Genomic DNA, 13,213 nt, shown 5'->3' on the forward strand with positions numbered 1-13,213 from the left:
CCAGTTTTTGTTGTGTTTTATTTCTACATAAGGTTGGTGGAAAACATTTAAAATTACAATATTCAGTCCTACTGATTTATTCATTTTTCCATGTATTTATTTCTGATGCCTTAGAATTTTCCATATTTTAAGAAAACTATATCAGAACCAAACAGTTTGTTCTATCATTGTGCCGAAGTGAAGTTGTGATTTCTCTATAAATACTTCTCAGTTTGTGTATATTTTTGTCTATATAGTCTATATCTGTCTAGTTTAGCCCTTAGCAGTTTTTGCTATACTGAGTGTAACTTCTAGTCCAAGAAAGGAAGTCATGTTATTGTTTACAAAAATTTATTTTGTAACTAATGTAATGTATTTGATGAATGGTAGCCATATTCTCTCCAGAGGTAGCTGTTTGTAATTAGTGTTCCACTGATACCCTCTTTTATTGCATCTCTAGTTGAGGGGAGAAACTGGGTGTCTACAATAATTAGTCTCTGACAAGTCCTGATGTTTGCAAAAATTACTCTGGAACTGAATATAGTGAAGCAAATATACAGCCAATTTTTTTTCAGCTAATTTCCTTTCTTGGAAATATGGTAGTAGGATGTACAAGTATATACAGTACTCACTTTTTCCAGTTTCCAATATATTTTCTGTAGTGTGTTCAAAGAACCAGCAATATGAAATTGCTGGTTCCTTTGAACACACTTTTTTCCATAATTCACTTTGGGGACTTGATCTTACCCAGAGCATATCAAAAACTGTGTTATGAAGAGGCACATTATACTGAGGTTTGCACTGTATTGCATTACTTTGTGAGTAAATCTTAGCTGGAAGAGATTTTATTGACAGCAGTTTTATGTCCCCTCCCCTTAATTATAGCTGTTTCTTAAATATTAAATTTATAGATTGAATATTAGATTAGACTGAAATAAAAGTTATTCCTTTTCTGTTCTTTTCATCATTTTCTTATATAACAGAAAATTAAATAAAACGGGAAATATTTAATAGCTAATTAGAATAATTATTTAAATGCAGTCCTGCTTGATGAGAAATCCCAAGAAACGACCCTCTATTCAAGAGCTTTTATGCCATCCCTATTTGACTTCTGTTGGTAAGTTTCACTAAATTTAGCACCTTATTCTTATCCATATAATAAACATCTTTAATGTTTGCCCTAGCAGAATGTGTGATTAATATTGCCTAATAATAATACTAGATTAATAAAAAACCAATGTGTGAAATCAACTGTAAATAAACAAGGCGACACACTAGCATTGTGCCGATTTCGAAAAATTTACCATTCATAGTAAAACAGATTAATACTCATGATACGAGTGTTAACTGATTTTTGTTAGTTATCAATGACAAAGTAAAAAATTGATTTTAAAGGATTTAAAAAAAAAAAAAACAGCTGTAGATTGTAAGAAACAATTTTAACTTGCCTATTAGAGAATAACTAAAGGAGTTATACCATATGAATATTTACAGCAGAAAAAAAATCAGTGATAAGGAACTAGAAAGGATAAAGGAAAATTTTAAAAAATTATGGGTGCCCTTCAATCCTTTGGAGGTCGTGTTATTTCTGTGAGATACATTAGTGATATTTTCTTTACCTATTCCAAAGTGTAAACAAGTATGACCTTGAGCCAAGTACATCCTCCTACAATCTGCACAAACAGCTGTACCAGTATTAGTTTTTGTTTGATGTTTGCCAGAACTCTGCTCTTTTTGTATCTGTTACATACCACAACACACTGATTATTTTTGTTTCTGTAAATATGAGTAAGAATCATATAACAGTGAAAAACTTTTATAATTTATCCGACCCTGGTGACATCACATAAGTACACTGATTGTTTTTAGAGAAATGATTCAGATAATGACAATGAAGTATGTGTGTAGATGATGATAACTTTATCAGAACATGTCCTGACAAGTATGAAGTGTAACAAGATGCTTGCAGCAGTGAAGATATAAAAATACTGCTGATTGTGAAGATAAATTTTTTTTTTTGTTGGAAAAGACAAAAAAAAAAAAAAAAAAAAAAAAACCAAGTGAAGATCTAATCTCTCTAAGAAGGTAAGAAGACAACCAAAAAATATATTGTCCCAATTGCCATTAGTGAGAAAAGAAGGTAGACTTGCAAAAATGGAGTATGTTTTATTGATGACAAAATATTGAATCTGGTATTAGTATAAACAACTAAATATATAGAAACCATACAAGGCAATTACACCTGCCAGATTGACCCTTCAAAAAAAAAAAAAAAAAAAAAACCTTGTTTATTAAGTTTTCTGGTAAGTATGATGGTGGTTTTTTTTTTTATATTTTTGCCTCTTACACACAGTAATGATATGTAGTAATTGTTTTCAAAGGCTGCAAAATGTTGACAATAATTAGTGCAAATGTTTTACTATGTTATCTACAATTTGTTTTTATATTATAAAACAATTTTATCTTTTTGAAATGTAGTGCTCTGATTTCAGATGTGAAATAAATTGAAATTACTTTTTTAAGCTTTTATCTTCAATTTCTAAAAATATGTTAACAAAATAGTAAAATATAATTAAAACTTTAAGTTCAGTGTGAAACTACTTAAAATGCAAAAAACGTTTTCCTCCTAGCAATATTTATTCGAGCCTAATGGGAGAAGAGGGTGGGGCATTTACATCACTACAAATGCACAGGTGAATAATTACATTGTTATCTTCCATTGAAAGACAACTGCCTCTATAATGTTCACCATCCTCGTGCATGGATAAAAGGATGGTTAAGTGGGAGAAGACAGAGGGTGGTAATCAATGGGTGCTGCTCTTCGTGGACTAATGTTATTAGTGGAGTCCCACAGGGCTCGGTGTTGGGTCCACTGTTGTTTTGTATATTTATCAATGATATTGATGAAGGTATATCAGGCTTAATGGCAAAGTTTGCAGATGATACAAAGGTTGGCAGGGTTGTTAATGACAGCAATGGCAGTGTGTTACTGCAACAGGATCTAGATAATTTGGGCAGATGGGCTAAGAAGTGGCAACTGAAGTTTAACCTTGACAAATGCAAAGTACTGCATATGGGTAGAAGTAACCCCAGAGAAACATACCAACTGTGTGGTAAAACACTTAAAGTGGTAGAAAATGAAAAGGACCTGGGAGTAATTGTGTAGTCGGATATGAAGTTTTCTGAGCAATGCAGACAGGCAGCCAGGGGCAGGTCATGGAGTTTTGTCAATGATATATAGGAATTTTGCTAGCCGGGAAAAAGGTGATTGTCCCTCTGTATAAGGCAATGGTCAGGCCACGCCTCGGTAATGTGTACAGGTCTGGAGGCCTCATTTTAGGAAGGATGTAGATTTGCTTGAGTGTGTACAGAGAAGGGCAACAAGATTGGTGAGGGGAATGGAGGGATCCTCTTACCAAGAGAAGCTTAAGTTTTGCAAATTGCAGAGGCTGGAGACTAGGCACCTGTGTGGTGATCTGATTGAGGTGTATAAGGCCTTGAATGAGTTGAGCACGCTGAATTCTGATGGGATCCTTCCACTTGTTCAGATTACGAACCTAAGGGGGCATAAATTCAAATTGAGGAACGACAGATGTAGAATAGATGTGCGGAAATTTGCCTTTAGCCAGCAGGTGGTTAATTGCTGGAACAAACTTCCATCTGCCGTTGTGGAAGTTGATAGGTTGAATAAATTTAAGGAGGAACTGGACAGGCATTTGGAGGGAATGGTGTGATTTTTTTTTTTTTTTTTTTTTTTGCTGATGCTGCATAAGCTCATACACTTGCCACTACTACTACTACTACGTGCTTCACTCTGTAATACATGACCACACACGGCATCATTTGATGTTCCATTGTAATTTCAGCTGATGAAAGGACCCGATAAAAAAAAAAAAACATACACTAGCAAAAGCTTTAAACTTTAAAATTATCAGTAATGATCATAATATCAAAAAAGAAAGATAAAAGAAGCTTAACTTTTTACATTGCTGAATATGCTCAATTGAAAAAAAGTTAAGGATGGTATACATATTTAGAAATACCTTGGTACTACATGATTAAGATTTAAATAAAATTGTGCCGACAATGAATAATTTATGAATTATAAATGAATAACTTGTAAGACCCATCAAAAACATAATAAATGTACTTGTCTCAAAACAATAATCAACTTGTGAAAATTGTGCAAGTTCCATACTGTAAAATAAGCAATGATTTTATTATTCACAAGGATTAATTTACTAGTTGTGTGCATTTTAGATGATTGTAGATCACTTGTCTTAAATTTGCAGTGTTGTAGTTTTTATCATTGTGACTATGTAGGTGTTTGTGTTTTCTGATTCTGACAAGTAGCTCAAAATCTGCTTGACACTACAAGTAAGCATTTGCTGGTCAGTTTTTTTTGAAATTATAAAAGTTTATATAACCTGACATGAAATAAGAGTTTTTCTTACTGTAAATGTTGTAGTTTATTTTATACTATTGTTTGAAACAGAACAGTAGTTCAAATATTATGATTGGTTGACTTAATGGTTAAACATGAGTGTGATTATGATCAAAAACTGGTTTGATATCACTGTTTAAGCATAAATGAGGATCCTATTTACTTTTTGAAGTTGTTTTATCTTGTTCTCAGTTGTTCAATTCCTAACTCATCATTTGTGCACTAATGTTGCAGCATTTTTTCGGTTAACACACAAGGGAATATAAACTTAAATGAAAAAAGATGGCTAAAGCACAAAGTGTGAAAATTTGTTTTCGGCAAATTTTCACACAGAATTTTGTGAAAATTTGTTTTTGGAAAATTTTCACACATCTGTCCTTTTTTTCAATTTGTTGGTTTATATCCTGCAACTCATCAGAGAGTAACTTGGTTGTTTCTGTTTGGTGTTTTGGAAGTGGGATTTTTTTTTTTTTTTTTTTTGCTGACTGTATAAGCTTGCATCCTTCTCTCATTTGCCAGTACTAATACGTCTATTTGTGTATCACTCTATTCAATATCATTGACTTTTGAATCTGAATCGAGGAATTTTATGCAAAAATTCTTCGATTTGGCTGTGTGAAATTCTTGATGTGTTTGGGAAGGTTCTTTCTCGTAACTGTTTGTTGCAAAAGATGCTGTTGGGATGTTGAACGAAGTGGTTTGATTGTGAAATGGAATTATGCATGAGAGACAGGATAATGTCCCTGTCCCTGTTTCTTTTATCTGCTTTGTGTTACCGAAATCTCTTTGCCTTCATACAGGCTGCTAATTTCATATAGAACTACAAAACATTACTAAGAAACAATGTAATGTAGTGTACTTTATACTTTTTTTCTAAATCTAGTTATCACTATATTATCATTGTGTCCTTCAGTAATTTTAATGTTAAGCGAGTTTTGTTTGGAATTACCTAATACTTTTTCATTACATAGTGCAGTACAAAGTTATGTACTGAGGTGCATGCAAAATTATAACTTTTATAATGATAAATTTAACTAGAAAAGCATAATTATTTGACAGTAGACTTAGAATTATTTATTTAGTAGGTAACACAGAAGGAGTCCAACCCAGTGGCCCGTTTGGTTCTTTGAAATCAGTTATTGCTCGACTTCATAGCTTAACACCAAGAAGAATTGGCAAGATTGCTCAGGTTATGATGTTTTTTTATTTGTGATAATTGTTTTTTGATACAATCACTTCCATGACAAATCAATACACACAGTAATTTGTGATTGTGACAGAGTCCCATTTAGCACATATCCCTTCTCTTGGTCAAATATAAATGGAAGAAAGATGCTCTAATGATTTTGTTTTAAAAAAAAAATACTATGTAAATGAATTGTTTACTATGTAAATGAATGTATTATATAAGCCCAATAGTTTATAGACTGAAATCTCTTTTGCCTTCATACAGGCTGCTAATTTTGTACAGAACAAGAAAGCTTCAGTTCTGCAAATTGCAGCATCTGCAGACTTTAGACACCTCTGAGGTGATCCGATTGAGATGTTTAAGGCTTTGAATGGATTGAGCACGCTGATGTGAAGAATGCCATCAGTGTTGATGGCATTCTTCCTCTTGCTCAGACTATGCACATGAAGGGGCATAAATTCAAATTGAGGAAGGTTGGTTGCAGGACAGATGTGTGGAGGTTTGCCTTCAGCCAGCAGATAGTTGATCGTTGGAACAAACTTACATCTGGTGTTGTGGAAATGGACAGTTTGAATAAATTCAAGAAATAACTAGACAAATTATTGGAGGAGTGAACAGGTAATGAGGCAAGGGTGGTTTTTTTTTTTTTTGATGATGTTTTATAAGCTTGCTTTCTTGCATCATTTGCCAATACTAACTCCTAATTTTTTTATAGAGAAACATTGGAGGAGTTCAGAAGCAGTTTTTCCCATGTCATAAATCAAATGGAATGTGAAAACAGGAAATTGACTATTCGGACAGGCTTTTTTTTTTTTTTTTCCTTTACAAAAACCACAAACATGAAAAGTATTAAAACCTACAGTTTGTACTATGTGTGAGTTGAAGGTTGAGAACGTGAAAGAAGCTACTTGTTGATATTAGACTTGAATGTCTGTTGACAGCAATTTTCAGGAAATATGTGTGAAGGAAAGTTATTCCAGAAAGCGGAAGTTGAAAGGATAAATGAGGAAGAAGAAAAGTTGGTTCTGCGAGTTTGAAGTTGGACAGTAAGAGGATGTTGGCTAGTTGTGGCACATTCGGGCTGGTTTAGAAGAGAGAGGGAGAATTATAAAAGCCAATTCAGAAAAACAGCACCCATGGACGTATCTATAGAAAAGACAAACCTGAGAGAGGTCGTGAGGGTGCTGCCCCAGATGTGGGAACAATATTCCATGGTAGGACAGATTTTGGATTTGTACCGGGTGAGTAGCAGTATAAAAGAAACATAATGTGAAGAGCGAAAGAGAAACCCCAGTTTTTCCAGATGCAGAGGAAGCAATATTTGTGATATGTTTATGTCCAAGAGAGAATAGAAGCCAGAGTAATCCCTAATACAGATATGTGATCTTGTCTAGAAATCTGAATGCCATTAAAGATAAGCATAAGAATCCTTTTTGGGAGGTATAAGACTGAGTTTTAAAAATACTGAAATCAAGTTATCTTTGCCCCACTGGAGATTAGCACTTAAGGGATTAATAGTGGATATTTGAGAAGTTAAAGCTGTTTGTGCAGGGAAAGGTTTTTCAAACTAGAAGGTGGATTGCAATGTGCTATTATCAGCAAAACTATGGATAAGATTTCCAATAAAGGGAGGTCATTAGTGCACAAGAGGAAAAGAGTGGGAGAAAGAACTGAACCATGGGGAACACGAGAATTAGATGGAGAAGTTAAAAGACAGCCATCTACCATCACCCTCATTGAGCAGTCAGAGAGAAAACTGGATACCCAGTTTGTGTAGTGTTCAGTTCTTTGCATTATCTATTTCAGTTAATATGTACACATGGAGGCACCCCAGCTTAAACTGCTCAAAATAAGAGGTAGCAATAAAGTTTCCAGACTGGTGCAATAAAAAGAACACAAAGAGGAGATCAAAAATGGTTTTATTTGTGCTAAAATCTAAAAGTTTCTGAAAAGAAGCAGCAAAGGCATTCAAAGAGATGATATTCAGTTCGGCAGTTAACATTTTCCTTTATGTTCTCAACATTCTAAAATCTCTTTCCTTTGAGGACAGCATTTACCTTGGGGAAAAAGGAAGTCTGCTGGTGCTAGACTGGGAGAGTAGAGTGGATTGTTCTGTACAATGCCATGTTTCATCAGAAATGTTTTCACAAGTGCAAAATGGGCAGAGGCATTGTCGCACAACAAAACCAGCTTCCTTTCTCTCAAAATTGCTACTTCACTCAGGAAATGCACTTCAGTAGTCTTTGAACCGACTCTCTGACTTCAAGTGACTCTCTCCTTCAAGTACAAGTTCCTTGTGATGACAACAAACACACCCTGTTTGTTAACAAACATGATCAGCATCATCTTGATCTTGGACTTCTGTAAACAAAACTTTTGGGCCTTGGTGATGATTTAGAATTCCACTGCATGCTTTGATGCTTCACCTTTAGGTTGTACTGAAACAACCAACACCTCCAGTGACAATACAGTTGAAGAAATTAGGATTATCTTGACAAGTCTAGATGGCGCCTCTGTAGCCAGGTGGGCAGGAGCAGCAGTGCATAGCACACGTTTCTTGATTAAACTCTGATTCGAGCCTGTGACCACCAAATATGGAGGATGCGGAAAGGTCAGGGAATGAACACCGTGGAGCAATATGGCCTTAGTTGCTAATGCTCCTAAAAACCAAATAACAACAAGTCTAGATGAAGTCTTTGCATAATAACACTCTTTGTTGCTTTTATTGCTTCTGCTCTTTTTTCACGGACATGTCTTTTTCCTAACTCATCATGCAGAATTTAACGAATTGTCTCCTTATTCGTATCCACCTCATCAGACATTCTGAGAGTCAAGCAATGATCTCTTGCCACAAAATCCTGAACTTTTGCAACAGTGTCCTCATTTCAAGAGGTTAATGGATGCCCACTTCTTGGGTCATGACAAACAAAATTTTTAATGTCAAGCTTTGAACCACTTATACCATTCAAACACTGATACAACTTAATGTTTCATTGCCATATGCAGTTTTGAACATTTCATATTTCTATTTCTATTGCAGATTTTCCCAGTTTAAAGCAAAATTTGTTATTTGTTCATTGCTCACATCAAAATCATGACACAGAATGCTAACTACTAAAGAAACTAGTTGTTTATTGCAACCAGTCAGCCCACTGGACCATCTTCTGTTGGAGGAAATTTGAACTACAGCATATCACTTCTGTTTATTTTTAAACTCATCAAACATGACTACAACACCAGTCCAGGAACTTTGTTTCCACGCCTTGTATGTACAGTTTTGGAATGTCTTTTATGTCCTGTATTATAAACCAGTTAATGTGTTAAGTTACACAGAAATATTCACTTTATAAATGTGTATATGTATGCATAAATGTAAATACTTGTACATATTGTGTTTTCTGACTGAAAATTCTCTTTTCATTCATCTTACCAAAATTCCTCATAGAACTATCTGACCTTATATTTCAAGGTTCTTTTTAGAACTCTGTACTCATTTTGCATGCTTTGGATAACAGTCAGTTTTACTTTCCTATAAAGTTATAAAATAATGCATACATTACTTTTTTTTTTCTTCTTTTCATCACTCGCAGATGGTAGAATCATTACAGTCTGAAGATCAAGCATCCTGAGAAACTTTTGTCCCAAAAGATTTCATCTTTATTTTTATGTAATGTTTCAATAATTTTATATTTGCTACTAAGTCATTTAAATAATCACTGTATAATAGAAAAGTGTACAGAATTATTAGATATCATTTTTGAAAAGCTGTATTGCTTTGAGATGGTAAATATGTAAAAACATTTTCTGTTATATTTAGAATATATAAATATTAGACTCTGTAATGTGCTTATTCTTAATTTCATTTAAATTCATTCCTGGTGTACGCATGGTATAAAATATTAAAAGTAATGTACCCATTGAACTGACTAACCAAATCGACAAATCCTGTGTCAGTGAGCAAAAATGCCCCAGTAATTTGACCTAGTGGAGGTGGGGGTTCTGAATTATAGAACATAATGATATGCAAATATTTTTGTCATAATTCATAAAAACAATCATACACAATCCAGCAACATACGTTGACTATGTGGTATTGGCATATTACAGCATTAAAATAGACTAATGGGAGAAATAGCATAAAGGCTTAATTTTTGGTACTCACCTCAATTGATCTGATTTGTTATGATGTTAAAGTGAAATAGAATTAAAACTAATTAAGAAATTTTGTTAAAATTAATAAATAGATATGGAAATATTAAAAGATCTGTGATTAAAATTAGCCCGGGAAGAACTGCACATCATATTCCTGGTTGTCTTGTATAAAATATTAAAATGAAGATTAAATGCGGCCAAAATCGTAACGAGAGACTTTCCCATAAACGTCTGTAAGGAGAGTTACATATTTAAGAGTCCTGATTTCCCTTGATGCATAGCAAAACACATGGGAACCTCATGCGTGACAGGTTCCAGGCCTGAGAAAGATTTGTCTGAAGTTTTGTGTTCAAAACATTAAGATTGGTATAGTGACGACACCATTCTATAATGAGTGTTTCATATAGAAAGATTTTGTAATTGGATTTTAAAGTAATAATAGGAACGGCTGAATCAGTTAGAGGGTTGGGGTTATGGAGGTGAACGTGTTGAGTGAGTTCAGTGCTGGTGTGATCAGTTTTTAAACTATTATAGCAGTAGTATGCACGTGTGTTGGGAGTCTTTATTGTACCGTAATTTGTGGATGTGCTTCCGATATAGCATGTGTTGCATCCCGGTTGACATTTAATTAGATAAACAGTATTATTGATGTCACTTATAGGGTAATAGATCCTAATTTATTATACGAATAAAATGTTAGAGGTATATATCAGTGTTGACAAAGTTGTCGAGTGAGGCTATAGTGGAAAGGGAGGAGGACAACACGTGTATTTTGTTTATCACAGTTTGTGTTGTGTAGATTATTAATTCTGTGTTCGGCAACGGAAATTACGTTAGAATTAGTTGTAAGGGATATTGTCTAGCAATAAACTTTTCTGTGAGATATTCGAGTTCTGTGAGTAGATCGTCATGTGAAGAACAGTATTTTATGGCATTGTGGATCTGATTATAACGGACAGATTTTTTAATATTAAGTGGGTGGTGCAATCAGAAAATGTAGGTTTCCCTGTGTTTGTTTCTTTTCTATAGATTTTAGTTCCTAATTTTGTACCTATTTTATATATTGTGAGGGTAAGGAAATTAATTTTGTCTTTTTCTATTTCAAGAGTGTACTTAATCCTGTCGTGAATAGGGTTGAACTTAACAAATAGATTGTCAATGGAAGATTTATCTCCCATTAACAATATGTCATCAGCATAGTGCATGTAGAGTTTAATATCTGTGGGAAACGGTTGAAGAATTTGATTCTCAATGGTGGCTAAATAGATTTCGGATAAGGGGGCAGAGATTCCTAGTCCCCTGGGGAAACCAAATATTTGCTCGAAAATGTCTGGCATCAAGCAAAGTCAAGGTAAGTTCGAAAATGCTGTTTATACTAATTTATACTAAGGGAAGTGCGTTTGATTAAAGTATCATCAGCTGCTACGAATTCTTGTAAAGAATTTAATGTGAAATCTAATTGTACATTAGTGTATGGGGAAATGACGTTGAAAGAGGCGAGTATATGTCTCTCAGAAATTGTAGTGGAGTTTATACATTCAAATTCCTGGTTGGTGTTGCAAACTCTAAATTTTGAGAATCTTGTGGGGGGTGATATAATTTTTACCAAAAAGGTGGAAAGATTGGTGAAGGCAGATTTGCTGAAAGAAACAATTGGTCTTAAGGGTTTATGTAATTTTACGATACCGAACATGTGAGGAAGGATATTGCTACAGATGCCAATTTGTTGTAGAGTGTGGAGATTAATTTCCTTGTTGACCCTAGTCTCCTTAAAATAAGATCCAGTTTATGTTTTGATCTGGAAATGTTATGTGCTGACAATTTTGTAGGTGTCTGTGTCAGAAAGAATGAGTCACATTTTCTTGATGTGGGTTTTTGTCTAAAATGGCAATAATATCAGCTTTCTGTATAATAACGTTAGAATTTTTCTGTAATTTTTGTATATTTAATAGTTGTTGCTTTGTCATATTAGGTTGTTGGTCTCATGTATGATTCGCCATTTTTCTGGGTGGTTATTTAATTTTGTTTGTAACTCAATGATGCATTCTTTAATGAGATAATGTTGGTTGTTTATTGCAAAATTGAACCCGTATTCAAGTCCAGATAATTCAGCTGGGGTAATTGGTTGTGATGAAATATTGATGATAGACGGTTGTTTAGGGGTATGTTCTATTTTTTTGAGTGTCTTTCCATCACCATGTTTAGAGTTGCATTCGTGCATATATTATTAAGATCGACAAATTCAGACCATGCCTGAGTTGACACGCACCTTTTTGGTCTAAATTTATTTAGACTAAAAAGGTGCGTGTCAATAATGTATTTGATATAAAAGTTGATATTTATTACAGAACCTTTTATGTAATTCTTCATGGATGATTGAGATTGTATGACCTGATGTGTGGGTATTTTTTACAGATATTCTTGGAGCATACACGGGTAAATTTAGGAATAATATCATGCGTGAGACATTTTTGTAAGAATGATGAGAAGTTTGCTCGTAAAATATTTTGTGAGGATCTTGGTATAATGTGATTTCATGCTAAGCATGTTTGAATCCATTAAGGAATATGTTGAAAGGACACTGTGCAGATAAGGTGGATATAAATAACAATAATTTAGGTGATTGATAGAATCTCTTCAAGTACCATAGGAATTAGACTAATGGGGGAAACAGCATAAAGGCTTAATTTTCGGTACTCGCCTCTATTGATCTGCTTTGTTATATGATGTTAAAGTGGAATAGGGTTAAAACTGATTAAGAAATTTGGTTAAAATTAATAAATAGAGATGGAAACATTAAAAGATCAATTAAATTCTTTATGAAAACTCCTAGCAGCTGATGATACTTTAATCAAACACACTTCCCTTAGTATAAACAGCATTTTAGAACTTGCCTCAACTTTGCTTGATGCCAGACATTTCCAATTTCGAGACCAAATATTTGAAAAAATATTTCCCCATGGGACTAGGAATCTCTGCCCCCTTATCCGAAATCTATTTAGCCACCATTGAGAATCAAGTACTTCAGCCATTTCCCACAGATATTAAACTCTACATGTGCTATGCTGATGACATATTGTTAATGGGAGATAAATCTTCCATCGGCAATCTATTTGTAAAGTTCAATGCTATTCACAACAGGCTTAAATACACTCTTGAAATAGAAAAGGACAAAAAAATTAATTTCCTTAACCTCACAATATATAAAACAGGTACAAAATTAGGAACTAAAATTTATAGAAAAGAAACAAACACAGGGAAATACCTACATTTTCTGAGTGCAACACCCACTTAGTATTAAAAAATCTGTCCTTTATAATCAGATCCACAATGCCATAAAATACTGTTCTTCACATGACTATCTACTCAGAGAACTCCAGTATCTCACAGAGAAGTTTATTACTACACAATATCCCTTACAACTAATTCATAACGTAACTTCCGTTGCC

At 33.9% G+C, this 13,213-nt stretch overlaps 1 protein-coding gene across 2 annotated transcripts in view; it reads left to right on the top strand.

Moving 5' to 3' along the window:
* The window catches only part of Mps1 (dual specificity protein kinase monopolar spindle 1), a 72,127-nt gene extending 62,814 nt beyond the window's left edge, over nucleotides 1-9,313 (top strand). The window contains exons 9-11 of one of the 2 annotated variants that reach the window (XM_090383491.1): nucleotides 1,021-1,096; nucleotides 5,506-5,612; nucleotides 9,203-9,313. In XM_090383491.1, the coding sequence (XP_090239617.1) occupies nucleotides 1,021-1,096; nucleotides 5,506-5,612; nucleotides 9,203-9,241 (222 nt within the window). In that variant the 3' untranslated portion in view covers nucleotides 9,242-9,313. The remainder of the gene's footprint in view (nucleotides 1-1,020; nucleotides 1,097-5,505; nucleotides 5,613-9,202) is intronic. The other variant, XM_090383492.1, reaches the window with a different exon arrangement.
* Nucleotides 9,314-13,213: the final 3,900 nt, after the last annotated feature.

This window comes from Mastigoproctus giganteus, chromosome 10, assembly GCF_048544385.1.
Source record: "Mastigoproctus giganteus isolate SK-2022 chromosome 10, ASM4854438v1, whole genome shotgun sequence".
NCBI lineage: Eukaryota > Metazoa > Arthropoda > Arachnida > Uropygi > Thelyphonidae > Mastigoproctus > Mastigoproctus giganteus.